At 38.1% G+C, this 24,955-nt stretch overlaps 4 protein-coding genes and 1 non-coding gene across 5 annotated transcripts in view; 4 read left to right on the top strand and 1 right to left on the bottom strand.

Annotated features, from left to right (window-relative positions):
• LOC100369945 (uncharacterized) overlaps positions 1–16,857 on the top strand; it is a 130,016-nt gene extending 113,159 nt beyond the window's left edge. The window contains exon 2 of the transcript XR_014930088.1: positions 16,782–16,857. This is a non-coding gene — a transcript (uncharacterized LOC100369945). The remainder of the gene's footprint in view (positions 1–16,781) is intronic.
• A 550-nt stretch (positions 16,858–17,407) lies between these two features.
• Positions 17,408–17,818, top strand: LOC100369498 (histone H3). The gene has a single exon (XM_006825735.2). The coding sequence runs from the start codon at positions 17,408–17,410 to the stop codon at positions 17,816–17,818; it is 411 nt and encodes a 136-aa protein (XP_006825798.2).
• Positions 17,819–20,467: 2,649 nt separating this feature from the next.
• Positions 20,468–21,015, bottom strand: LOC100369798 (histone H2A-like). The gene has a single exon (XM_002742170.3). The coding sequence runs from the start codon at positions 20,979–20,981 to the stop codon at positions 20,604–20,606; it is 378 nt and encodes a 125-aa protein (XP_002742216.1). The 5' UTR covers positions 20,982–21,015; the 3' UTR covers positions 20,468–20,603.
• Positions 21,016–21,297: 282 nt separating this feature from the next.
• On the top strand, positions 21,298–21,681 carry LOC102800996 (histone H2B, gonadal-like). Its single transcript, XM_006825733.2, has one exon. It carries the CDS (start codon positions 21,307–21,309, stop codon positions 21,679–21,681), a length of 375 nt encoding a protein of 124 aa, XP_006825796.1. The 5' UTR covers positions 21,298–21,306.
• A 2,002-nt stretch (positions 21,682–23,683) lies between these two features.
• On the top strand, positions 23,684–24,402 carry LOC144344231 (histone H3). The gene has a single exon (XM_078006319.1). The coding sequence runs from the start codon at positions 23,704–23,706 to the stop codon at positions 24,112–24,114; it is 411 nt and encodes a 136-aa protein (XP_077862445.1). The 5' UTR covers positions 23,684–23,703; the 3' UTR covers positions 24,115–24,402.
• The last annotated feature ends 553 nt before the right edge of the window (positions 24,403–24,955 follow it).

The following is a 24,955-nucleotide window of genomic DNA, read 5'->3' as shown; positions in this document are numbered from 1 at the left end:
TTGGGTTATTTATTTGATGTAACGAAACATTCATTCACAGCAGACGGAAATTCGTTTGAGATGTTACTGAATTTTTGTATTCAGTTTTCCATTTCAACCACCATCATCACTTAGTAAGCTGAGATCATGCATAAATGCACAGTGTAGTGCCACCAGAAAACCAATTGCTTGAGAATATTTTGCACCATTACGCCATTTCAAATATTATATTAATTCACAGACAACAAAATAAAGATTTTCAATAACATACAAGTTTTCCCACAGTTGATGATTGTATGGCAATTACAAGGCTTCACCAGTTTTACTTTGGAAGAAGTTGGAAACAGATAACAGGAAGGGGCTACATGGCTACATCTTTTTTTTTTGAATTTGAATCAAGCATGATTTTTAAATTTTTTTTTTTTACAAATGTCTATTTCAGGGCAACAGAAACAAAAACAATAAATGTGTAGGTAGGCATTTTAACAATTGCACAATTAATATTGGATGAAAACGTCATTACCGATATAAATCATAATACTGTTCAAATTAAAAATAAGATCACATTTAATTTAGTCAGTTTTCATAATTAAATACATAATAACATGTACTTATAAATTTGAATAAGGTTCAACGGCTTTTTCATTTAGTGCCAGTTTATACACCATAAAACTTCTGGTTTAGGTGTCACACTCAAAGAGTGAAAGGCCTTTGGTTTGGCATCGCGAAATGTTGGAATTGAATCCCCCCAAAAATTCAGTAAAGTTTACGAAAAGTAAAGTATTTTCTAAAAGAAGTTTCGAATAAATACAAACACGAATACATTGCTTAGTTGTTAGTACCGGTAGCAAATGATCACGGTAGCACAATCTGGTCATTCTGTGTTTCGCAAGTGAATAACTTACTTGTTTTCGAAGTATTGCAATTGTTTATTATTATTCAGTAATGATTATAATACGCACAAAAAAATAATTCGTTGAATTTTTATGAATTGGAAGTAATATTCAACTTAGTTTCATCGTAAACGAATGATTTTGGTCGAATGTAAATGTGATGCGATGCGATATCCGCCATGTTATTTCAGTACACGTGGTCATTTAAATATGTTAATGACGGCTCAGTGACCTCGTGGTGAACGCAACAGGGGATTCACCGATGTTTAGCAAGATCTTTATGCTTTGATTTTGACGGGGAAAACGGCATGATTTTTTTTAAATCAAAAAATTAGTTGTTTTCAAAAAATAAACTGAGCATTCAAAGAATAATTTAACATTGTTCACAGAAATAACAGCCCATTGTCGAAACGAAGCTTACCCATCCACGCTATTCACAATAAACATGATACTCTTGAATAGGTGTCAATGACTACGGTAAAATATAAATTAGACTCTTTTAGGCATCAGGAGTGAATGAAATATCCAAAACATTAAAAAAAAAAACTGCCGAAAAAACAGGCGATTTCACGGTCCGTTCACAGACTGTGGTCCGTTGCAGACTGCTCGACCGACCGTCCATACACGTGTTGTCACTGTACATCCGCCATGTTGAATCGCACAAGATCGCCAAAATCTTCATTGCAACTAACAGTTCAATGCTCACAACATAAAAAATACGAATATAATCATAGGCAACCTGCTATTATATAATGAATAAATTGATCGACACAGGGAAATTCCCCCCCCCCCCCCCCCCGGAGTTGTGAATATTTCGGAAATCGCTACACAAGCAAAAGACCGGAAAACGATTTACCGGTACTTGAAAACTATGTCCTCGTGAATTAATCGTTCGTGTACAATAATTTGACAGGGTATACAATTCACAAACTAGTTTCGTAGATTAGAGACAATTGTTTGCTTTTTTTGGTTTTTCACAAGAATATAAAGCTGGCAATCATAATATTCACGTCCGTACGTCACGAAATGTACACCAATCGTACCCCAATAAACTGGAAAACTTACCTTTGCAAACACGTCTCTTATGCCGCCTTCTTGAAGTTCTTGAAATTAAATAAAGTTACTAGTTCTTCTAGTAACTAGTGAATAAGACCACTGAGCCAAACAGACTACATGTATAAACAGTACTATAATAAATTGCACGCAATGGAGAAATCACGTGCCGTAATAACAGCAGCATTACTCACAGATCTAATCTACTGTAAAATATTTTATTTCAGCTGGAATTATCATTCGCTGAAAAGACTTTTTCTGGGTGTTTTGTATTGAATTTATTTTCATTGATTTTTGACAAGTTGACTGTAAAATATAAGAAAAGGGTATATTCGCTGGATTTTATTTTAACTGAAACATTCCTTCAGCGAAAATAGCAAAAAAATGTTGCAAGCAAAAATAAAGTATTTTACAGTAATTAATTTATTCTGAGCATGCGCAGACGTTTTGTCAATGTTGCCGGGAGAGGCAATTTTTGATAAAATCGTGAAAAAGACCCACTTGGGATTTTCAGATCTGGAAAAAAAATTACGTGCATACTCGGAGGGGACATGTTCATCAACCTGCCAAGTTTCACTGATATCTGCTGTAGAATTTCTGAGAAAATGTTGGAGACGGAATTATGGACATAACCTGAATTATTAGTCCCCTTTTCAGGCTGCGCCTGAACGGGGACTAATTATATCATGTAAATTCACTGAAACCAAGTGATTCTGCCCCATGGATTCATTGGTGTATTTAATGCATAAGAACGATTGTCAACGATCGGCCGCATTGGCGTTTCAGCTCAGTCTTTCACACTCTCGCCACGCAGTCTTATTCCCCAGTCTCTTACACATATTCCATCACAGGCGACAATCAGTCCCATCGTTAGTATTGTCGAATGTACACTGTGACAAAATGCACAGGAAAAGTTGCCGTGTTTGAAAAAGCAAACAAACAAGCATTAAAAATGAAGAAGCATTGGTAATAAACAAAATTTACCAAACTCATAACGATTGCTCCAACTCTCGGTGTTGAATCAGAAAGTCAAACGAACCGGAAATAAAACATGATGATCGTACACGCAATTTTACAGTTATTTGTTGCAAGCATCGACGTGTCAAAACTGCCCAAACGAAACGAATTTTCTCGATTGCGAATTATTGATATTACCTTTTATAAAAAAAAAAAGAGGATCAAAATAGAAAACATCTTTCGTTGAGAATAACCCTGAGATGACCCCTCAGTAACAATACGTTTTGCCCATGCGCTAGCTTCATTAGCATAATTTATAACAATCAACAACAAACAGTATGGCGGCCAAAATAGGTCGGATTTTGCAATCCCGCGAGGAAAACGAAATAAACGAATGTTTTATTATTTTGTTTGGATATTTCATGTCGACAAGGTAAATAAAACATCTCTCATTTAATAAAACTGGTTCATTTTTCTTTGTTTTCGAGGCGGGAGGAATTTGCTCTTCATGTGCGAGACAGTCCACAGAAGTGCCGTTGGCCGGCTGGAAATCGATAGTATAGTACCGATCGGAAACAAGCTAGTTTTTCATTTCAAACTTTGAATGAAACTGTTTTAATTTGTTGTTAAAATCTTTCCAGTCTCCAGACGTTACATTCAGATGATATTCAACTTTTTTTTTTACTTTTTCGCAACTTCACAAACCAAGTTGCGATGGTCACCCCTGTCTATTAGCCCTAAAGATTGTGTACTCGGTAATCTGAACGTAACATATGGCCACTTTCCTGTTAGCTATTCGCAAGTAGCTATAATTGTCTTTTTGCCGAGACTGTCTGATGGAAATGTTGGTGGTCGTTATACAAAGGTTAAAGTGTGAATAGGTCTACAATACGGTGGTCGTTGGTCGCGTTGGACAGGTGGTCGCTATATCCAGTGTCTTTAACATGTAAACTGCGAAGGGACTGTACTAAGCAGGTGGCCGCTCTGCACAGGTGGTCGTTAACACAGGTTTGACTGTAGTTACATCTTCTAAAGAGGTTATGGTTTTGACGATAAGTTTAGAAAGAATTCCTGAGTTCTGAGAGTATTCGAATTAGAAATAAAGAATATATAAAATTAATCCACATTTAAGAATAAACTGCAAGCAGTGATCAGAGATTATATTACAGAGTTATATTATACCACAGTATCAGTGTCATTAATACATTATTGTGATTGGAACAGACCATGTTTTAATTTATGCAAGCCATGGTTAAATGGAGCATAATGCACTGTTACTCATGTGTTATGGTTTTGAAGTTGTGCCCCGGTATATAAATAGCAATTATTGATACTAAATCAAAAATTTATTAAAAATTTGCTTAAATTTTGTTTTATGCTGGCAAAACAAACTCAATTTATGAACATTATTGTGTATAGACAGTTTAATAAAGGGGAATGTCATTATACCAAACAAAAAAAAAGAGTTCGCTCAAGCAAACATCACAGTTGTCAAAAAATTGCCATGCCTGTGCAATATAGTAGTGCGTACCATCATGTCAGTCAGTCATACTCCTGCCCAATTCCTACAATATTGCACATGAGATATTACAATAATGCATACTTATTAGGTCACATGGTATATGGTCATCTGACATGACAGTAATATCTTGTGTTCAATGGCTTCAATATTGAACTGGTTATATGTCCAGTTATATATAACAATACTCTAGATATGCTTATTATTTAAATCACATGACCTTATATGGTCATCTGATATGTAAGGCGTATCTAGTTGTCAAATAGCTTCATTGCTGCACTGTTGCATTGTCCCATTTGCTGGAGTGTTTGATATATTACAGTTATGTAGATTAATGAGGTCACATGAGCCCAAACCATTATTGTTAATGACTATTTGTCCAGAAAACTAGTTAAAACTAAACCCCAAACTAATCAGGTTTGCGCATTATTCCTGCCCATGTACCAATTTTCATTGCAATACGATGATAAGTTCTCATGTAGTTGGTGAAAAAGATGAAAATTGCTAATATATAAATTAGGTGATTAATATGCATGAATTTAAACCAAAATCAAATCAAATCTGTGCATTAGCCCAGAGCATCTATGAATCAAGTTTCATCAAAAACTAACATATGGTTCTTGAGATATCAGTCGAACAGACAGACACACACATACATACATACATACAGACATACTAACTCCCATTGTGTGCTTCACACACAGGAGTAAAAACAGTACTATGTTTATAGCAATAACCAATAGCCCAAACAAAATATTATGTTCAAGGTCACTGCGCATGTCAGTTAGAAAATATAAAAGAAAAATAAATCTCAAAAATCAAAAATTTATTGACAATTTCAGAATAAATAAAAAACCAGTGCCGATTTTAAGAAACAAATTGAACAGATCCAGTTACTTTTTTTCTTGGTCTTAGGTACAGTGAATTTCATGAAGGTATAATATTTTTTCATTGAAAGTTTTTTAAATATTTCAAAACCGTATTTCTTGTCGTGATATAAGAATTTCAGATTGGATAACTACAATTATTCGCAATGACAATTATAACTCGTAACAATGACGACAGAATGTTTATTTTGAAAGAAACTGAACGTTAATACATGAACATTAATATTTTTGCCGATTTCGAAAACCATCAGCAGCCGTAACAACTGCTCGTTCACTGAAGAGCTTAAACAGAATGTTTTATTAGCATAAATTAGCATATGATTCGTAAGCGTAGTTCCGTAACATATTGATTTCGCTGTCGTTTTGACACTCTTGGTCGGTCATGTGATAAAAAGGTTATCGCCTGATATGACTTATTCATAGAGTTGGTTGATCCTCATGGCATTATGGGATGTATGAACAAGTGATATCAGGTGATAACCTCATATTACCCACGAGTTTTTGTGCGTTTCCTTCAATCACTTGCCGGTTCACTGCGAAACATCTGTTAATGTGCTGTAAGTGGTCAAGATGTTTTCTACCATCAATTGAAATTGATAAACAATTATAGATACTTTATATAAAAAACAAACATAGCATCATGAAATTCACTATATTGTGTGTTAGAAAAGTAAAATAAAAATTCTACAAACCCACGTACCCTCTAAGCCTAATATACATTTGGCAAACATTTTCTCAGTCAGAAACCCAAGTTTATTGGTAAAATTTGCCAACATGAAAAACAATCTTCCTTCATTTTGTATTTAAGTACACCTAATTCAAGTTGTTTGTTTTTTAGATGAGATGACTACATTTTTCATTGCCAATTTTGCATAGGTGAACACTGCCCAGGAGCAGTATCTTAGCCTGTTGCTGTTGGAAACATGAATATTTGTTGTTACTTGTTGAGCTATTTTCGCAATGTGTGCACACAGTGTTCATACAGTGTCCATGTGACATATGCACACAGCAGACACACCTGGCACAACAAATGCGTTCCCTTCATCTTAATAAATATTTATAAATATCACAATTCAAACTGAATCAAAAAGTTTCAATTGGCCGATGGAGAACTGTCTAATGCTGATTGATTCAACCACCGCTGAAATTTATAAATATTTATGAAAAAATGAAGGGAACACCTTTCGTGAAAATAATCTGCTTTTCAAGAAATTCAAACGCGCGCTCTACGGACACAGTGTTGCTGCAGTTTATGCAGCTCTCTTGGTCGTGGTATACGTTGCGGGGCGACCAGAGAGCTGCAGTTCCCTTCCCTAAAGAAATGCACAGATTTTTAAATATGCCAGTTATGTATCATTAAAATTGTGATTGTAATAAAATTACCTCGACTTGCAGGAAAAAATAGACAAATATGTTCTCACAAATATATCTGTTACTGATTACAGCAAGCTTTAAGCAAATTTGCCCGTGTAAATGAGACTATTTCACGTTAAAACTGTGCCGAAGTGAAACCTCCGATTGAACGCCGCCATTTTGAAGCCGACCTCTATCACGTGACTTGGCTCTTTTAGTGACGAGTGTAATCACGTGACTACAGCAGACGGCCATCGGCGCCTGTCTGGGACAGCGCTTCATGTGACGAAACAACGGCAGACGGCTTTTTATAATTTTAATTTCATTTCACCATTAAGTGACTCATCTTTTTTTGAAAAAATCAAATAAAGTACATGTATTATTAAAAATATTTTTTTCAAGCAGTTTTATTTATATATTGTGAAAAATCTAAAAATAATCTTGTAACTTGCCAAAGAGTGTTACAAGTGACAGGAGCAGACAGCAGACAGCATGGAATTCACAAAGGACAAAATTGTTGAATCTTTTGACCAGAATCTGAAAGATATTTTTAAATTTTACCTAAAAGCTCAACAAGTAGAAGGTACTACTTGTATTTTAAATAATATACACACATTGGCCATATTACCAACAGGGTATGGCAAAAGTATGATGTATATTTTACCACCAATGCTCCTCAATATTATGCGGAAAGAGACAACAAGCCAACGGGGTAATGGGTTTCAGCTTTAGAACATTCACTAATGCATTGTCAACAGTTTCTGAGGTTTTAAGTCTAGATGCAATGGATTGCCTGCGATACCCTTTAACTTTCTTCTGGAACTCATCTCCACAATGAATGCAAGAACCTGCCATTCTCAATTTTCAGTTAAAATGTCAACTGCGCATGCTTCGTCATTGTCATGTGATCAGGTCACATGACAGAGGTCATCTTGAAATCCGTCGTTCAATCGATTAAATTACGTTCGGTCTAATTATACACAGAAATATATACTTTTCAAGAAGAAATAGTCCTTCATTTTCGGTCAGTAGATACCTAAGATGTTTGTGTTTGCAAGGATAACTTTTATTCGTTTTAAATTTCATTGAAATCGTTCGATAACATCAAAAATAGCGTGCGCCCCGGGATCCCGGGGCGGCGAACTGTGCGGTTCTCAATGGACGCGATCTGCAGCTCTATGGCCGCAACGTAATATCAAAATAGCTTAAGCGGCCAATAAGAGCTGCTAAACTGCAGCAAGGACACAGTGGTGCTTTTTGAAAAAAAATAACATAGTCGAGCATTTTTTCTTTAACTTACTCTACGCGGAGAGACAATATCGTTTCCCTGGAAACAACGAGTCTATTTAATCACAATAGCGTTACACGAGTATTTTGTGAATGATCAAATGTTGAACTTTTGGGTAACTCTGGTTTGAAATCTAGAATGGTAACAATTACATTACAGGATGGAGTGATATAGAAGAAGAAACCCACATGACGCAGTTCACCGACATCGCATTTTTTCATTTACGCCCACTTCCGTGAACAACACTTCTGGGTTTGGGGCAACGACTGTGAACTATGTGAACAAGAACGTCAGTACCAACTTACCTGTTTTCATTGTTCCCTCTTTATCAGCACTATAGACGACGGTCTGGTGGATATAAAACACCGTGATCCAGTCGGATGCCTCTATACACTGAACCGTCACGTTACTGTACGCTGTATCGCAAACCACATGCACCGGGAAACTGACCAGATACCGTGCTGAGAAGAATCGTACCATCCCTTTCCTTTGCCAGTTCGACCAGTTCACCAGTTACAGTGTCCGATACACGGACAAATGATCCCATGGTGACGGATAACAACCTCAGGGAGTAAAATTCTTTCACACAAGCAGAATTTAAAATGGCGCCAGTATACGCACCAGGGAATTGTGGGATACATATCAGGCTTCCGTCATGGATATGAAAGTTTTGTCATGAGAAAATTTTGTCATGGGAATGTGAGTTTTGTCATGACATTGAATGTTGCAATACAGTGATATACTAGAGTGTAGTCACGATACATTATGAATGCATCATGTAAATGTGAATATTTATCACAATTCTTTGAAGTTATATATTACGTGTTATATATTTGTGACAGATTTATAGAGGATTTTCGTGAGACAAAACGGTATGTTTCGTAATTTTAGAGTTCGCGGATTTGAAGTTGTGTCACGAGATGGTAGAAATGTGTCAAGAGATAATAGGTTTGTGTTGGTAGTTTAATTAGTTGTGTCATGAGATGTTAATAGTTTGTCGCGTTGTTATAAAGTTACGTCACGAGGATTTGAAGTTGTGTCACGAGATGGTAGAAATGTGTCAAGAGATAATAGGTTTGTGTTGGTAGTTTAATTAGTTGTGTCATGAGATGTTAATATTTTGTCACATAGTTATAAAGTTATGTCATGAGGATTCAAAGTTGTGTCACGAGATGGTAGAAATGTGTCAAGAGATAATGGGTTTGTGCTGGTAGTTTAATTAGTTGTGTCATGAGATGTTAATAGTTTGTCACGTTGTTATAAAGTTACGTCACGAGGATTCAAAGTTGTGTCACGAGATGATAGAAATGTGTCAAGAGATAATGGGTTTGTGCTGGTAGTTTAATTAGTTGTGTCATGAGATGTTAATATTTTGTCACGTTGTTATAAAGTTACGTCACGAGGATTCAAAGTTGTGTCACAAGATGATAGAAATGTGTCAAGAGATAATGGGTTTGTGTTGGTAGTTTAATTAGTTGTGTCATGAGATGTTAATATTTTGTCACATAGTTATAAAGTTACGTCATGAGGATTTAAAGTTGTGTCACGAGATAATGGGCTTGCGTTAAGAGATGTTAAAGTTGTGTGAGAGACATTATTGACTTGTCGTGAGATTATAGAGTTATGTCGTTGGTGATTCTATTTTTGTCATGAGGTAATAAAATACTGGCACAAGACGATAACTATGCCATGGCACATATGGGCCACCGTACATCGATTTAATTTAACTAATGTGAATTTGTATTTATACTACTATTTTTGTTATATCGACATTGTAATTGTTTTTCTGTGTCCATGACTGTGATAAAAAAATCATTGTTCGCACCTGCTCGATCACGTAAGATGGTTATTCTCGTCACAGATCAGGTTGAAATTGGTGAGCATTTCTTGATCGATAATCACAAATATACTAACTGCACTACTGCCTACTTTTTTTTTATTTATTTTTTTTTTTTTTATTCGGTAATAATTCCTTAAAGAAAAAATATATAGCCATGTGCGCCATTGTCTACACTGAAGAATCTGTCATTCATTTCTGCGTGTAAGATTATTTTACTGCATATGCTGTAAAACGTGCGTTGTGTTAGACACTGTGTCTCCCTCAACGGCAATATTTTAACATCTATCGTCTTTACAGACTATGCGTTGCCGAGTATTATTACGAAGATACTAGTACCTCAAAGTATGCACGAAGACAATACAGCGGCAGTATCGACCGACGCGCAGCGGAGGTCGATGCGACAGCGTACTGTCTGAGTGCATACTTTGAGGTATCTTCGTAATAACCTTATTATTATACATCTTTTTCCTTCAAGGATACATCATGGAAATGCCGAAATCCAAGAAGTTTAGAACAGAATCAGCGAATTTCTTTGTATGGAGTCCGGTCAAATCCTGGTGGCAGCCATGTTTGTTTTTATTAATAGAGGACGCTTACGCGCGTAATCATTCCATGTTTGGAATTCGCATTTCCAAATTTGGTAGTAAAATACCCCGTAAAATACCGCAAAATTACGGCACGCTGTAACTTATGGCGTTACGGTAGATGTATAATAATAGTAGTTGTACACTAGTACACTATATATAACATATGTTATTAAAATGTAGTCCCTTTGGTTATTATCGACGATTTGTTTTGTCTCCGGAGTAATTTACTAGTACATCTCAAATTTTGGTTCCCGGGCGTCTCTATTAAATCTAACCTCAAAACGTCAAATGCAAACATAGTACACATGTTATTCTCAGGCTTGATATGGGTTCTCCTCAGCCACCGTTTTTCGGACTTTAGATTGGCTACAGAGAACCTTTTTATAGCGTTCAGTGGGAATCCGGAACGATGGCCCCGTCAGTATTATGAATTTGTATGATTGGATCACACTATCTAATATTATATCGAATCAATCCCCCAGAGTTCTATTTCTACGAATACAAAATGTATATCTCTGACACCACGCGATATTATACTTGTCGTTGATTGGTCGTTGCGTCACAGTGGTACTACTTTCAAAGACGCTCACCAAAACATTGCATTGTTTGATTTTCGAACCCGTCGAAAGCGTACGCGTTGTTTGTAGATTTTGCCTGTTTTTACCAAACGCTTCAGCGTGGTATTAGAAGTTTGTTTTCAGGGGTTGGTGATACCAAAGTGGAAAATGGATGCACATATGGGGGTAATTCCTGGAATTGCAATGGAGAGGGTTCAGGCCGAAAATACAATATATAGTGTTTTCATGTTTCGTCTGATATTTCTGTGGTATTCTGCTGCTGTAAATAATGCAAGCTTTTTTCCGAAATTCAGTGTGTTGTGTGTACTCCAGGGTTATTCGTTTTTTGCTCAAAACACTCCTATTTTTTAATGGCAGAGTCGAATAGTTTCACTCCCACTGAGAAATCTGCATTGTTGCTTGCATGAGAGCTAATTAAACACATTTTCCAGACCGGCGAAAGTGTATGCAACAGCCAATATTAACAGCCTGTCACGTGATTTTACTCTGAATGTCAACATGAAAAGAGGCTAGTCCATTTTACGCAGGAATAATTGGGAGTAGAATATGTGAGGGATAGTATCAACAGAGATGTGTATACTGAAAAGTAATATCTATCCTTATGTTCAAGTTAAAAGTTCCTCCACCGAATTTTGCATTGGCAAACATGTCGTGCTAATGCGGTACTCCACTGACGGGATGACTTTCGTCGACAGCGGTCGTCGCTGAGCCGTGTATTGAATGAATCTTGATTACCGGTTAAAATGTTGCTCATTTGGCGTTGGTAATTTTTATTTGGAACTGGGTAACATCGCAACGTCGCCAGCTGAAACCTCCTGGTACTTTGATCTTAATGGTTGCGCCTCCATGGCAATCGCTAATTTTACTGCGGGGGGGGGGGTCTTCCGAAAGCCCTTCAGGGTTTACCTTGGGTTTATAAAACTCAACATACACAAAGTTCTCTCAATCGTAGTATTCCATGTCATGTACACTTAATATGCCAAAAATGTTGCTGAACGATTTGAACTGGATAAAAATAGCAGACGATGGTAGGCCATGAACGTGAAGCTAACGTCGGTTTATAACTAAAACCGGGCACCGTATACGAAGTTCGCAAAAAAACATTCTTTAGAAGTCACTTAATGTTATTGCTAGGACGTATTCTGCCGTTAAATGTATTATTTCCAACCGTTTTGTGATAGTATTTTCTAGATTGGAGGCAGTATTTACAGTTCATTGTAGGTTCAAAGTTGCGTTGAGATTAGGTTGATACAGTGTAACAATGTCGGCGCCGGTGTGCAACGTAGCCAAAATAAAAGGCATGATCATTTAAACACTGCTATTACAAGACTAGTAGGAGGTAATAAATTTGGGCGAAAGTATTCAAAAACCAGTTTTTGGCTGTTGCATTGGTAGCTGTGGGCCAGGATTGTTTTTCCAATTAGTGACGGTACGACCTGCCTGTCATGTATGAACAAAATTAGCCAAGAGAGGAGTTAACAGCTGTTGCTGATAAAAAGTTACCCCAACGTTGGGGGTCCATTTTCTCAATAATGAAAATAGACATAAAAAACAGTAAATTGTTGCCCACACTCAAGCCGAGTAGAATGAGCTACGTCCGTGCTTTTTAATCATAGAAATGTAGGGTCTGATACATTTGTCGTGAAGGTATTAAAAGAATCAGTTTTTGGCTGTTGCCATGGAATCGGTGGTCAAAATTTGTTTTCAGATTTCACAAAAAGTAACTTTGTGCCCACGCTCAAGCTGAGTAAAATGAGCTATGTGTTGAGGTGTTGTATTCTAAATTTGTTGGAGGAGATACATTTAGAGCGAAGCTATCAACAAATCAGATTTTGACTGTTGCTATGGAAACGGTGTGCAAATTTTTTTTTCCAGATTTTTCCTAATAAAGGTGTGACCTACCTGCTAAGTTTGAGCGAAATCGGCCAAGCCAAGACACACAAAAGTGATTGTAAGGGCAATCCCAGTGGAGCGGATCGCTAATACCATGTTCATTTGCATATTGACCGAGAAAATACCAAAAACATTATTGCATGGGTGATATGCAAATTTGTTTTAGTCAAAATAAGTGACTGCCTAGAAGTACCATTACTGTTGTTCAAATTTTATTTCACTCGGCAAGGGTAAAATATCGTACTTTCGAAAAACGCACCTCTTGAATAGACTACTTTGTTTCCCCTCAGACCTCATTAACGTATGTGATGCTAGTGTACCGATTTTGATTTCAGGGACGAATCAAAATAAACTGCAGTACATATGTAATAATGTGAAATATTTCATTTTCACTGTAAACATTTTTCCGCTAAAATAAATTCCAGTGAAAATGCCATTTCCCTCATTCTCTATGGAGACTTGACACAGCACAGTAATAATTGGATTCACACGTAACGCTTGAAAACGCAAATAAATTAAGTGAAATTGTATGTGACTTAATGAGAGTTGGAAATGAACAAATCAACAAATTTTATGAAACCCAACCCCACCATTCCATACACAGTGTAAACTATACCCCCAAAAAATTCATTCACCGATGTATTCTTATTTGATTTCAGGAGAAATTGAAATAAACAAATTATATGACAACGAACTTAATTATAATTTCAGCTTCTAGTTCAGCACTTGTTAAATAAACTACCTCGTCTTTATGTCAACTTGAAGTTATTCATTGCTTACGTCAGTGACTTCAAAATTTATGTTTCAATCCCAGGAATTTCACTTGCTATTAATTGCATTGGATTGCCAGTCTTTTATTTTCTATTGTTAGAGTAATGTCAATTTCTTGCGATTAATTACTCGGAACATGCCGTCTAGGTGCTGTAACTAAATCCTGGTGTAAGCACCGGTTAGGCAGGCTTGAACTATGCGTGTGAAGCCACCTGAGAGGTATATCCAATCCAATAGATTTCTCATAATTTGGCAACTTTTTGCTGCAAATGCAACAAAAATCAATATCAAAGTATTACCCACACAGCATTCTACAGGTTACTTGTCAAAATAAGAAGCTCATTTTTTTCATTTATTTAACGAATTGGCAGTAGGAGGAGTTTGTTGTCAATTCCACGAAGCGCTTTCGTTTATTTATATTTCGTCGCCTGGCAATCGACGAAACGCAATGCGCCAGTTGACTGTGTTAGTAATAATAGTCAGTAATAGTCAGCTTATCAATAACATATTTTAAAAAGAAATTAACACGAGGGCCATCTGATTACAAAAACACATCAATAATACGCGTAGTAAAGTCTTGTGGCGTTTCATCACAAAATGGTCAATCTCCCAGGTAGAGTTTTATTTCTACGAATATATCTCTGCCACCATGGAGGTAGAAAAGAGATCTCTTTTCTACCTCCATGCTGCCACCAAGCGATCTGGTCCAAATTCCTAACACTTACCATTGAGGGCAGCAGACATAAAGTAGAATTCAATCCTCGGGGGCGGACATCCGGGCATTTTCACCGCCTGGCAACCCGCGGCGGTGAAAACAAAGGCCAAAAACTCGCTGAAAACGGTACTTTGGGATTATTGTTGAGACTCCTCTGAACAGTGTAACAAGATTAGCCCTACGTGTGTAACATATATAAATTTGGCTGTTCGGGATTACTTCAAAGTTGAGTTTGTGTTGTTTTCTCGAATTTTCACCGGCTCGACCGGCGTTTCACAGCAGCGCGCACAGAGCCCATAGAAATGCATGTACAATGGTGCGCGTCGTAGCAACGTGGAACGTCTTGTGACGTAGCTCCGCCCCCGAGGATACAGTTTACAGACGATGGGTGTGGGTAGCCCCATATACTAGCTTACAAGTCTTATTGTTTGTTTGGGTGTTTGTTTGTTTTTAAATAAAGTATTTCAAAACAGAAATCCATGAAAATCGTCAAAATGGGAAATAATGGAATGATCACGAAAGAACAAACGACTTATGTTCCTTGCATGCCACACCCTCAGGGGAGCGGACCAGGTTTCTAACCAGTGGCGTATTCGCGTGCCGGTGATCTGTTTCTGGAATAACCAGATTACACTAATCATGAACTACTATATTTGCATAATTTGACAGAAATAACAGTATCATCTCCTTCGTTATTATATTTTCCGCTCGAGCTGTTATTGTTAAACTTTCCGCGATGTATCTCGGTGACTATCAGCAAGGGGTTCGGTTTACTAGAAGCTGTGGTACGCGCGTTCGATAATAGCGAGCAAAACATAAAATCCCATGGGTGATATTTATAAGCCTCTGATGGAAATTGTACATTTTAGTTATTGTATTTTATTGACATGTAAGTTGGTCTTTCGAGTTTTTTTTTTTTTTTTAGTTTTTTTATTTTATTTTTTTTTCAAATATTTTTGGTGCCAGGCGACAGTTCCGGACATTGAATGTCACTGTTGTCTCTCCTGACTTTTTTTTGTATGTGCAAGTGGTCTCTCGAGATTGGTCTGGTCTGGCTAGACATTTATTTAAAGCTGAATACTATTACATGATACATTTGAAGCTGTCATTATTTTTACAAACAAGTTTGTGACCGTCTTATTAATTTTTTTAAAATGTAGTTCTTGAAACATTATTTTCTAATGACTTTGCAAAAATCGACGAACAAAAACAAACTGAAAGTTAGCGGAGTCTCTCTGAAACACTTGGATACCGATAGTACCTTCAATGCATGGATGTAGCTTGATGGCAAAATCGGATTCTGGCAGCCATGTAAGAGTTTATTGACCTCTTTATTTGATTTGTTATTGGCTGAAACGTGGACCAATCACTGTTAACCGCAATTCAAGCGTTTCAAGGTCGGAATGTTGTGGCGTTTTCTCTCACGTTCGCAACAATGATATAAAGGAGCGACTGGCATATCGTTCATTCATTCAGCATTTGGTTTAACTGTACTGAGTTTAAAATGTCCGGCCGTGGTAAAGGAGGAAAGGGTCTAGGAAAAGGAGGCGCCAAGCGTCATCGTAAAGTTCTTCGTGATAATATCCAAGGTATAACCAAGCCAGCTATCCGTCGTCTCGCACGTCGTGGTGGTGTGAAGCGTATCTCTGGTCTCATCTACGAAGAAACCCGTGGTGTGTTGAAGGTTTTCTTAGAGAATGTTATCCGTGATGCCGTCACCTACACCGAGCACGCCAAAAGAAAGACTGTCACCGCCATGGATGTCGTCTACGCCTTGAAACGCCAAGGCCGTACACTGTACGGTTTTGGTGGTTAGACTTTCCCTTGCACGAAACCAAACCAAACGGCCCTTTTCAGGGCCACCACATCCTTCAAAAAGAGAACTACCGTTAAAGCTATAGTATTGTGTGTAATGTTAAGAGACCTTGTTTGTGGCTTGTTTGATTATGTACACTTGCAGTGAATGAAAGTTTCTATTGTCGACAGTTTCAATACCATGAACAGGGCTCGAAATTAACTTGTATGTTTGGTAGCCCAAGTGGGCTACCAATTTGTGAAGCTGGTAGTCCCAAAATAAAGTCTGGTAGCCCAGTTTTTGATTTTGTAATTTAAGATTATAAAAATATTCTTTAAAAGATCTTGACTACCTATCTGACCTGTACATGCCATGTCGTATAATTTTGTTTTTGGACACAACATTTTTAAATTTACCATTGTTTCTGAACTTCTAATTTTACACAGAAATAAAACAGATGATAGACATCAGTAAAACTACATGTAGGTAGCAGATTATTGCAATTTCTAGTAGCCAATGTGGGCTACCAACTTTGAAATGTGGTAGCCCCATCATAAAAACTGGTAGTCTGTGGGCACAAGACTACTGCTAATTTCGAGCCCTGATGAGTGAATGTATTAGTATTATTTTTTTTGTATTTACCAGTGTGCTCGGTGTGACACTGATCATGGAGGTAAAAAAAAAAAAAAAAATCTCTGTGCACTGATCAAACGTTTAAGTTTTTATAAATTGCTCTGAGTATACCAAAATCTGCATTGATATATTCCTGTCTAATGCACTTAACGAATTACAACAAGGAGGTCTGTCAAAACAGATCAGTGGATGGAGTGTAAAATTGTACGATTTATTGGCATGTACACAATAATTTTTCTATTTACGGGCAACAACTACTCTTAGGAAATTCTTCCATAGCTTCAGTCTGCCCCCAGTTGGACTTAGAAAGGTAATGTGCTTTCCTGCAACTACGCCCTACAAATGTTACTTGGCACACAAATACTGCGAACAGAATGAGTAACTATACATTGCAGCAAATTTAATGAATGTATGTCTCCATAATTGGGTTTCAGTCCTCCGTGTTCATATTAGTGTTATTTTATGAGTTGACCCGAGTGCTGAGCTTGAGTACAAATCCGGATTCTGCTGCTGCACTTTTAATCCAATGAGATTGCGTTAATTTTGACCAATCAGAGAGCGCATGTATTATCCAATAACAGTAGCGTGTGAACTTTCTAGCATAAATCATTTGGCGCCAGTTTCAGAATCATTTCCACTCGTTTCAGAACAGGAACATATTTTAGGATGGCACGTACCAAGCAAACCGCACGTAAATCTACCGGTGGTAAAGCACCACGTAAACAGTTGGCAACCAAAGCCGCCCGTAAAAGCGCACCAGCCACCGGAGGAGTGAAGAAACCTCATCGTTACAGGCCAGGTACCGTCGCACTTCGTGAGATCCGTCGTTACCAGAAAAGCACCGAACTTCTGATCCGTAAACTCCCATTCCAGCGTCTAGTCCGTGAAATCGCTCAAGATTTCAAGACCGATCTTCGTTTCCAGAGCTCTGCCGTTATGGCATTACAAGAAGCCAGCGAAGCTTACCTTGTCGGTCTCTTCGAGGACACCAACTTGTGCGCCATCCACGCCAAGCGTGTCACAATCATGCCCAAAGACATTCAACTTGCCCGCCGTATTCGTGGTGAGCGTGCTTAATTGTACGTTGAAGCGTACACAAACCAAACGGCCCTTTTCAGGGCCACCACATCCTCTAAAAGGAGTACTACCGTTTCACAGTATATATGTCTATTTGGCCATTATACTGGTTTTTTTTTAATAATAGGTCAATTTTGAGTGTTGTTGCCCCGGGTTCATTTTCGGAAAGTTGGAAACCGTTTCTTGACAAAAGTCGGCATTAAAATAGGACACGAATTCATGGCTCCGCTATTTGATTTTACAGTACATATAAATGGAATACACCCTGTTGCTAATTTATCACGGCAGTTCAGCTTTTTATGTGATTATCACTCGCGATGAATTTTCTCAGGCTTGGTAATTTTAAACAAATGGTATTTTTTCTTTTGAGCCTTGAATTTACTATTGCGAAGTATGTTTCCAATAAACTATCGCCATTTACTATAGTTTTCACTTGTTTCCCACATGACGTGAAAATTGTCAGATTACTGGTCTTGTTTTGTAAATATGGTAAGGACAAGTTTTAGAACAAGTTACTCAAAACATGTTGCTACAAATGTCTTTGGTCATACTTAAAGTTGAGCAGCACGTTTCTTTATTGACAAATTGATAGTTCCATCATAAACTAGTTCCAATGTGTTAATATAATGATTTTCCATTGCTAGTATTTAGAAAATAAGAGAATTTAAAAAAAAAAAACGTTTGTGCAGGCATGCACCTACGAATACTGCACGTCCGCTCCTCAGACCCCCTCCTTTCGAACCTGGTACATTGGCACCGTGGGCTAGCATGTTGTGGAAATGACAGCTGAAAGTGGAACAAATCGATATTCCCGTCGGCATAGTGTATACATGTACTTGAGGGATTACCTTCACCGAAATGCCGGGTTCCTTCTGATCACAGCAATGTGTTTGTGCTGTCTTTAAATTCTGCCGGTCGCCCGTCAACATGAGGCTGTCACAAAACAAAGACAGTGAATAGAGAATCATTTTTAACAACTTATTTTAATCTGATTGTACCGGGCTATAACTAGAAAAAGATCTGACATGTTTTAGTCATAGCGAGGACAATGTAGTTGTTAGACTGGCGCAGTCGGGGCGATTAATTTGTTTTTGTAGTTTAAATAAAATAACAAATTTCGCCAAATTGAGGTGTTAGCGCGAAATCCCCTGTAACTGCGAAATCACCCGGGGTGATTTCGCGCTAACACATCCATTTGGCGATTTTTTTTTTTTATTTTATTTCAACTACAAAAACAAATTAATCACCCTGACTGCGCCAGTCTATGCAGTTGTGTACACTCCTGTATACTAGCAATACACAGGGAGAAAAACGTCGGGCTTATACGGTACAATCACCGGGACCGCTGTTACATTCACAGACATGTTTTCCAGCCTCCGTGGAGCATAGATTATATGGCGGTTGTACACAAATGAGTAAAAGTCTAATAAAGAAAACACATACACGAAAGAAATGACTGAAACATTTGATAAATAAAATGAGCTTTTGGTGATAAAGCTAAGAAAAAAAACGTCATAATACGGTTTATAAACGAATGAAGTATCCCACATGCCTTTTACAGCCAGAAAAAAGTCAGTTTGGACTTTCAGTTGCGAGACATGACAAAACAAACGCAGCCATTGATACATTTCGAAAATACAAAATAAATGCAATCAAAAGCGACGACCACGCGCGTTGGAAATAAATGGAATTTAAACAACTAAAGTTACACCACACTTTATTGTTCGCTTTCATATTCTCGGGTCGTTGTCTTGATAAAGACCATGTCACGAAATGTATTAACGGTATTAACAGAAGCAGTAGCGCTATATCTACGGTGAGAATTACCAACCACGACGGTTGCTGCAGCACAATAGGTGGTACACAGTTTAATACAATGGACGCAAGTGCGATTATTTGCCAACAATAGCTAGTTACTAACGAATAGCATCTGAATTAAACTTGTGTAATACAGTATTTTGCCTTCGTGCTAACATGCTATTATCACATGAGATTGCAGATAACATGGGGAACCCCGAAATCCTTCCCGCGCATTATGTTTATTGTTCAGGCCTATACTATAAGCAGCGTGGTTTCTAAAGCCTATTTCTACACTCTTCTGTACGCGACTTTCAACTGCATGTCGGGCGTATACCGCATATGTATGCATGCGATTTGACTACCGGGGTTATCAGTATGCGTTCTTGGTTTTTGTTTGCAAGACAGATTTGTCACCCTGTTGTAATCTAAATTAGTGCCTACATGAATACGAATCGGGAAATACAAAATATAAATTTAGTACGCAGACATTGATTGGTTGACCTCTCTGTCTGCGTCGAAAACGCCTTAACGGTCAATTCTGTTTAGTCCGTGCTCAACTGTGTGGGTCGGTTAGTTCAATTGTTTACTATGCAACGTTCATGTTTTATGGTATTCTACACGTTTCTGTGATTACCAGAAGTTTACACTTTCGTTTGAATTGTTTCGATCACCAATAAATGGAGTTTATATATAACAAGTGATTGTGAGTTTTCAAGTTGTTCCGTTGAAATGTTATTTCATGTTAGAATGTGGCCGATCGAAGTCATCGAACCCAATCACATAACCTGGCCTTTCTGTTACAATTATTATATAAATTAGTGGTTCTCAACTAGAGTTAACTAGTGGGGATTTATGTTTTGCAAAAATATGTCATCTTTATTCACATTGTAGGCTAAATTGAAACAGATAGTACGGTAGTTCTCTTTTTGGAGGATGTGGTGGCCCTGAAAAGGGCCGTTTGGTTTGTGTATGCTAGGCATACGATTTACTTGGATTTGGCGTGGGTTTTCTTGGGCAGGAGTACAGCCTGGATGTTAGGCAGTACACCACCTTGTGCGATGGTTACACCGGACATCAGTTTGTTCAATTCTTCGTCGTTGCGGACAGCCAACTGCAAGTGACGGGGGATGATTCTTGACTTTTTGTTGTCACGGGCGGCGTTACCGGCCAACTCGAGGATTTCAGCGGCCAAGTACTCGAGTACTGCAGCCAAGTAGACTGGAGCACCGGCACCGACACGCTCGGCATAGTTGCCCTTTCTCAGGAAACGATGTACACGACCAACTGGGAACTGCAGACCAGCACGGCTGGAACGAGTCTTGGACTTTCCCTTTGCTTTGCCTCCTTTACCACGACCAGACATATTTGCTTATAAGTTAGTTAGCTAGATGAGAAAACTGTGATAAAGTGACAGTTTTTTGGTAGTATTTATACCTTCCACCCGGATTCTGGCTGATAATTGCCTGAACCAATCACTATCGAGGTCGCGATATTTGTCCAATGGCATTATAGCGTCCTTGAGGGATAAGTAGGCATTGTAATTTAAGTATACTTAAAAGTTGTGTTTTCTCTTGCGTTCGATACATTTCCCGCCTTGCACGTAGAATCCTTCATTTGCATGTCATTCACTATATATAGTTGCTCGGGTGATGTTCCTGGCATTCTGAACATTATTTCTAACGTTCAACATGCCTCCCAAAGCAAGCGGTAAAGCAGCAAAGAAAGGCGGTAAGGCTAAGGCCGCCGCTCGTGGTGGTGACAAGAAGAAGAGAAGGAGGGGGAGGAAAGAATCCTACGGTATTTATATCTACAAGGTGTTGAAACAAGTTCACCCAGACACCGGTGTCTCTTCTAAAGCTATGTCAATCATGAACAGCTTCGTCAACGATATCTTCGAGCGTATCGCATCAGAAGCTTCCCGTTTGGCTCACTACAACAAGCGTAGAACCATCACAAGCAGAGAGATCCAGACCGCCGTCCGTCTTTTGTTGCCTGGTGAGCTTGCTAAGCACGCCGTCAGTGAAGGCACCAAAGCCGTCACCAAGTACACGAGCTCCAAGTAAATTGTATGCCTAGCGTACACAAACCAAACGGCCCTTTTCAGGGCCACCACATCCTTCAAAAAGAGAACTACCGTACTGCCTGTTTCAATGTTAATACAAATGTAATTGTACTGACGTGAAGTATAAAAATTAAATCCCCACTCGTTATCGTCACTAATTTATATAATAATTGTAACTGAAAGGCCAGGTTAAGGTTGGGTTCGGTCGGCCACATTCCAACATGAAATAGGATTTCAACGGAACAACTTGTTAAACATAAACTCCATTTATTGGTGATCGAAACAATTCAAACGAAAGTGTAAAGTTCTGGTAATCACATAAACACGTAGAATGCCATAAAACATGAACGTTGCATACTAGTAGCATAGAACTAAGGGACGACGTCAAAGATCCATGTCGGATAAAAAAAACTTAATTCCTTTAGTTTTTTTCCAAACCCCCCTACCCCCCACTGAAACTTAATTGATGAATATTGGTCATGGCGTCAGACTACAAATTGATAATCGGACAGTAGTATTGCAGAGACGTTGGTTGTCGGGTGGGTGTAAAAAGATTTTACAAATGCACCTCATTTGACGCACAGATTTACACTCGAACCAAACCATTTTTCTGTTTTTTTTTCCCCTTTTCGGTTATTTCTGTCCATGATTGGATAGAAAAAAAAACGAACTACAAATACTCCAAGATTTTTTTGACTTCATTAAAAAATAAAATCGTTTTTGTAGGATGGAAACTTTTTGAGGTTAAAACCCCCCACCCCCAAACTAAAGGAAATAAGTTTTTTATTCGACATCGATCTTTTGACGTCGTCCCTAACTGACCCATACAGATGAGCACGGACTAAACAGAATGGACGTTAAGGCGTTTTCGGCGCAGCCAGAGGTCAACCAATCAATGTCAGCGTACTAAATTAATACTAGAATATCGACCAGAAAGGAAGAATAGAATGTTTTCGATTGATTTCTATACAAACTGGAGCGAAATAATTATGTACAACATCTATAAACACATAACTCGGAATTACTCATTAAATTTAACAAATCACATAGATAAATAAATATATAAAAATTATCAACATCAAAACACAACTATTGCTAGGTTAGTAGATTATTAAAATTTCTCAGAAGGAATTAAAATGGCTGCACCATGGATGTACTAACTACTAGAACACATATTGAAAACATACAAATTCTACAAAAATTACTATATAAAGCACGACAATTATTTTTAAAAATCTACTAATGTACTGTTTTGAACCATTGAAACTAGCGAAGGAGACCCAGCTTACTTATAAACAATGTTTTGTAGCATCCAGTGGCCATCATTCTAGGTTGAATACAAATCTAGCTTATAACCACGATTTGCCCTGGCCTTCTAGCACTAACGCTTAGAGGGACTCTGTGCCAAACAAAAGCGGCCTTTGTTTTAGACATTACGTATAGCTTGAAAAAAGAGACTGGAAATAATAGCAGATACGGAATGCCCCTCAAGGTTACAGTTTATTACATGCATTTGTTTTTAATTTCGCAGAATTCAATTCATTTTTCAGCTCGATTTAAGAAATACCATTACCCCGATGTATATTGTAAGGTTTCAATTCACATTCTATTTCTATAGTACCTGGTATAATTTGTTTTAAATGCACTCTTTTTCTAGACTGTTTTTCTGCGTTCATTCATTGTTCATTCGCTGGTTTTCAATCACACATTAATGCAGCATAGATACAATACATAGTTCACAAGCTAAAATAGATACCCTCAGCTGAAATATAAAAAACAAACATGCAACTTGTGCGTTATGCAGAATATAGGAGTGGAGCTAGGGTACAATTCCGGATTCTGCATCTGCCAGTCTCAGCCAATGAGGTTACGTTAATTTTGACCAATCGTCGGGAGTCTTTATTGTCCAATCACAACATTCCCTACAACTGATTTTACCCAATCACGGAATGGCTTCCAAGATATAAATATTGGCCGCCTATTTTCAAATCCATTATCGTTTGCCTCGAACAGTGGAAGCATCATGGCACGTACCAAGCAAACCGCACGTAAATCTACCGGTGGTAAAGCACCACGTAAACAGTTGGCAACCAAAGCCGCCCGTAAGAGCGCACCAGCCACCGGAGGTGTGAAGAAACCTCATCGTTACAGGCCAGGTACCGTAGCTCTTCGTGAGATCCGTCGTTACCAGAAGAGCACCGAACTCCTGATTCGTAAACTTCCATTCCAGCGTCTTGTACGTGAAATCGCTCAGGATTTCAAAACTGATCTTCGTTTCCAGAGCTCTGCCGTCATGGCCCTGCAAGAAGCCAGCGAAGCCTACCTTGTCGGTCTCTTCGAGGACACCAACTTGTGCGCTATCCACGCCAAGCGTGTCACCATCATGCCCAAGGACATCCAACTCGCCCGTCGTATCCGTGGGGAGCGTGCTTAAATCGTATGCCTAGCATACACAAACCAAACGGCCCTTTTCAGGGCCATCACTTCCTCCAAAAAGAGAACTACCGTACTTTCTTTCATCAATCTACATGGTATATATTAGTATTGAAATTGGATGAGAGGGCACCGTGACATTTCAAAACTAATTGCTCATTGTTCGTGACACGTACCGCAGTCTCTGGTAGAGGGAGAGGGGGGACTGTGCACGTACACGCATTATTGCAATTATATTGTGTAAAACATCTCATTAACAGTGGTCCTTTTCAAGTTCTACTGCAACGAATATTATCGTACATTCGCGTTCAGAATCACATAACTAGGTTGTTTGGTGCATAATTTATTCAATAGTCGACGATGCAATATCCACTTACCACAGCACATATTAGCTGCCAAGCGTCACATGTTCGCCGTGAAAGTAAATTCAAATTTTAGACAGATATTTGTTTACATAGGGATGTTATGACCTAAAATAAACATTACTACGGCTAAAATATAATACTAGTAACACTAAATTTTTTTGGTTTTGCGACCTCTCCTTTGGTAGCACGCCCTCAACGGCAAAACACTCCTTCTGCATGTGTAGTTCTTTATTGCAACAATATTAACACTTCTCATACGATAAATTCGATTCTCGCCCGCACAGTTCTTTATAGCACTGATCTTGTTGTTTTCACTTACCACCAAAATATTCGGCTTACCGCATAAATTTTACACTTCGATTGTTTTTGGTTAGCTGAAGTTGACTATGAATGTGCACAAGGTGACTGCCATTCCATTTATTGAATGTGAATATTAACTTTTGAATGTGTTGAAACATGCATGTTCAAAATATTTTG

Source organism: Saccoglossus kowalevskii, chromosome 8, assembly GCF_978046115.1.
Source record: "Saccoglossus kowalevskii chromosome 8, keSacKowa6.1, whole genome shotgun sequence".
Taxonomy (NCBI): Eukaryota; Metazoa; Hemichordata; class Enteropneusta; family Harrimaniidae; genus Saccoglossus; species Saccoglossus kowalevskii.
The sequence above is the reverse complement of the archived record's forward strand: the minus strand, read 5'-3'. Positions and strand labels throughout refer to the sequence as shown.

Bases quoted from the DNA above. Each gene is read 5' to 3' on its own strand.
- LOC102800996 (XM_006825733.2), top strand. From the start codon at position 21,307: ATGCCTCCCAAAGCAAGCGGTAAAGCAGCAAAGAAAGGCGGTAAGGCT.
- LOC100369798 (XM_002742170.3), bottom strand. From the start codon at position 20,981: ATGTCTGGTCGTGGTAAAGGAGGCAAAGCAAAGGGAAAGTCCAAGACT.
- LOC144344231 (XM_078006319.1), top strand. From the start codon at position 23,704: ATGGCACGTACCAAGCAAACCGCACGTAAATCTACCGGTGGTAAAGCA.
- LOC100369498 (XM_006825735.2), top strand. From the start codon at position 17,408: ATGGCACGTACCAAGCAAACCGCACGTAAATCTACCGGTGGTAAAGCA.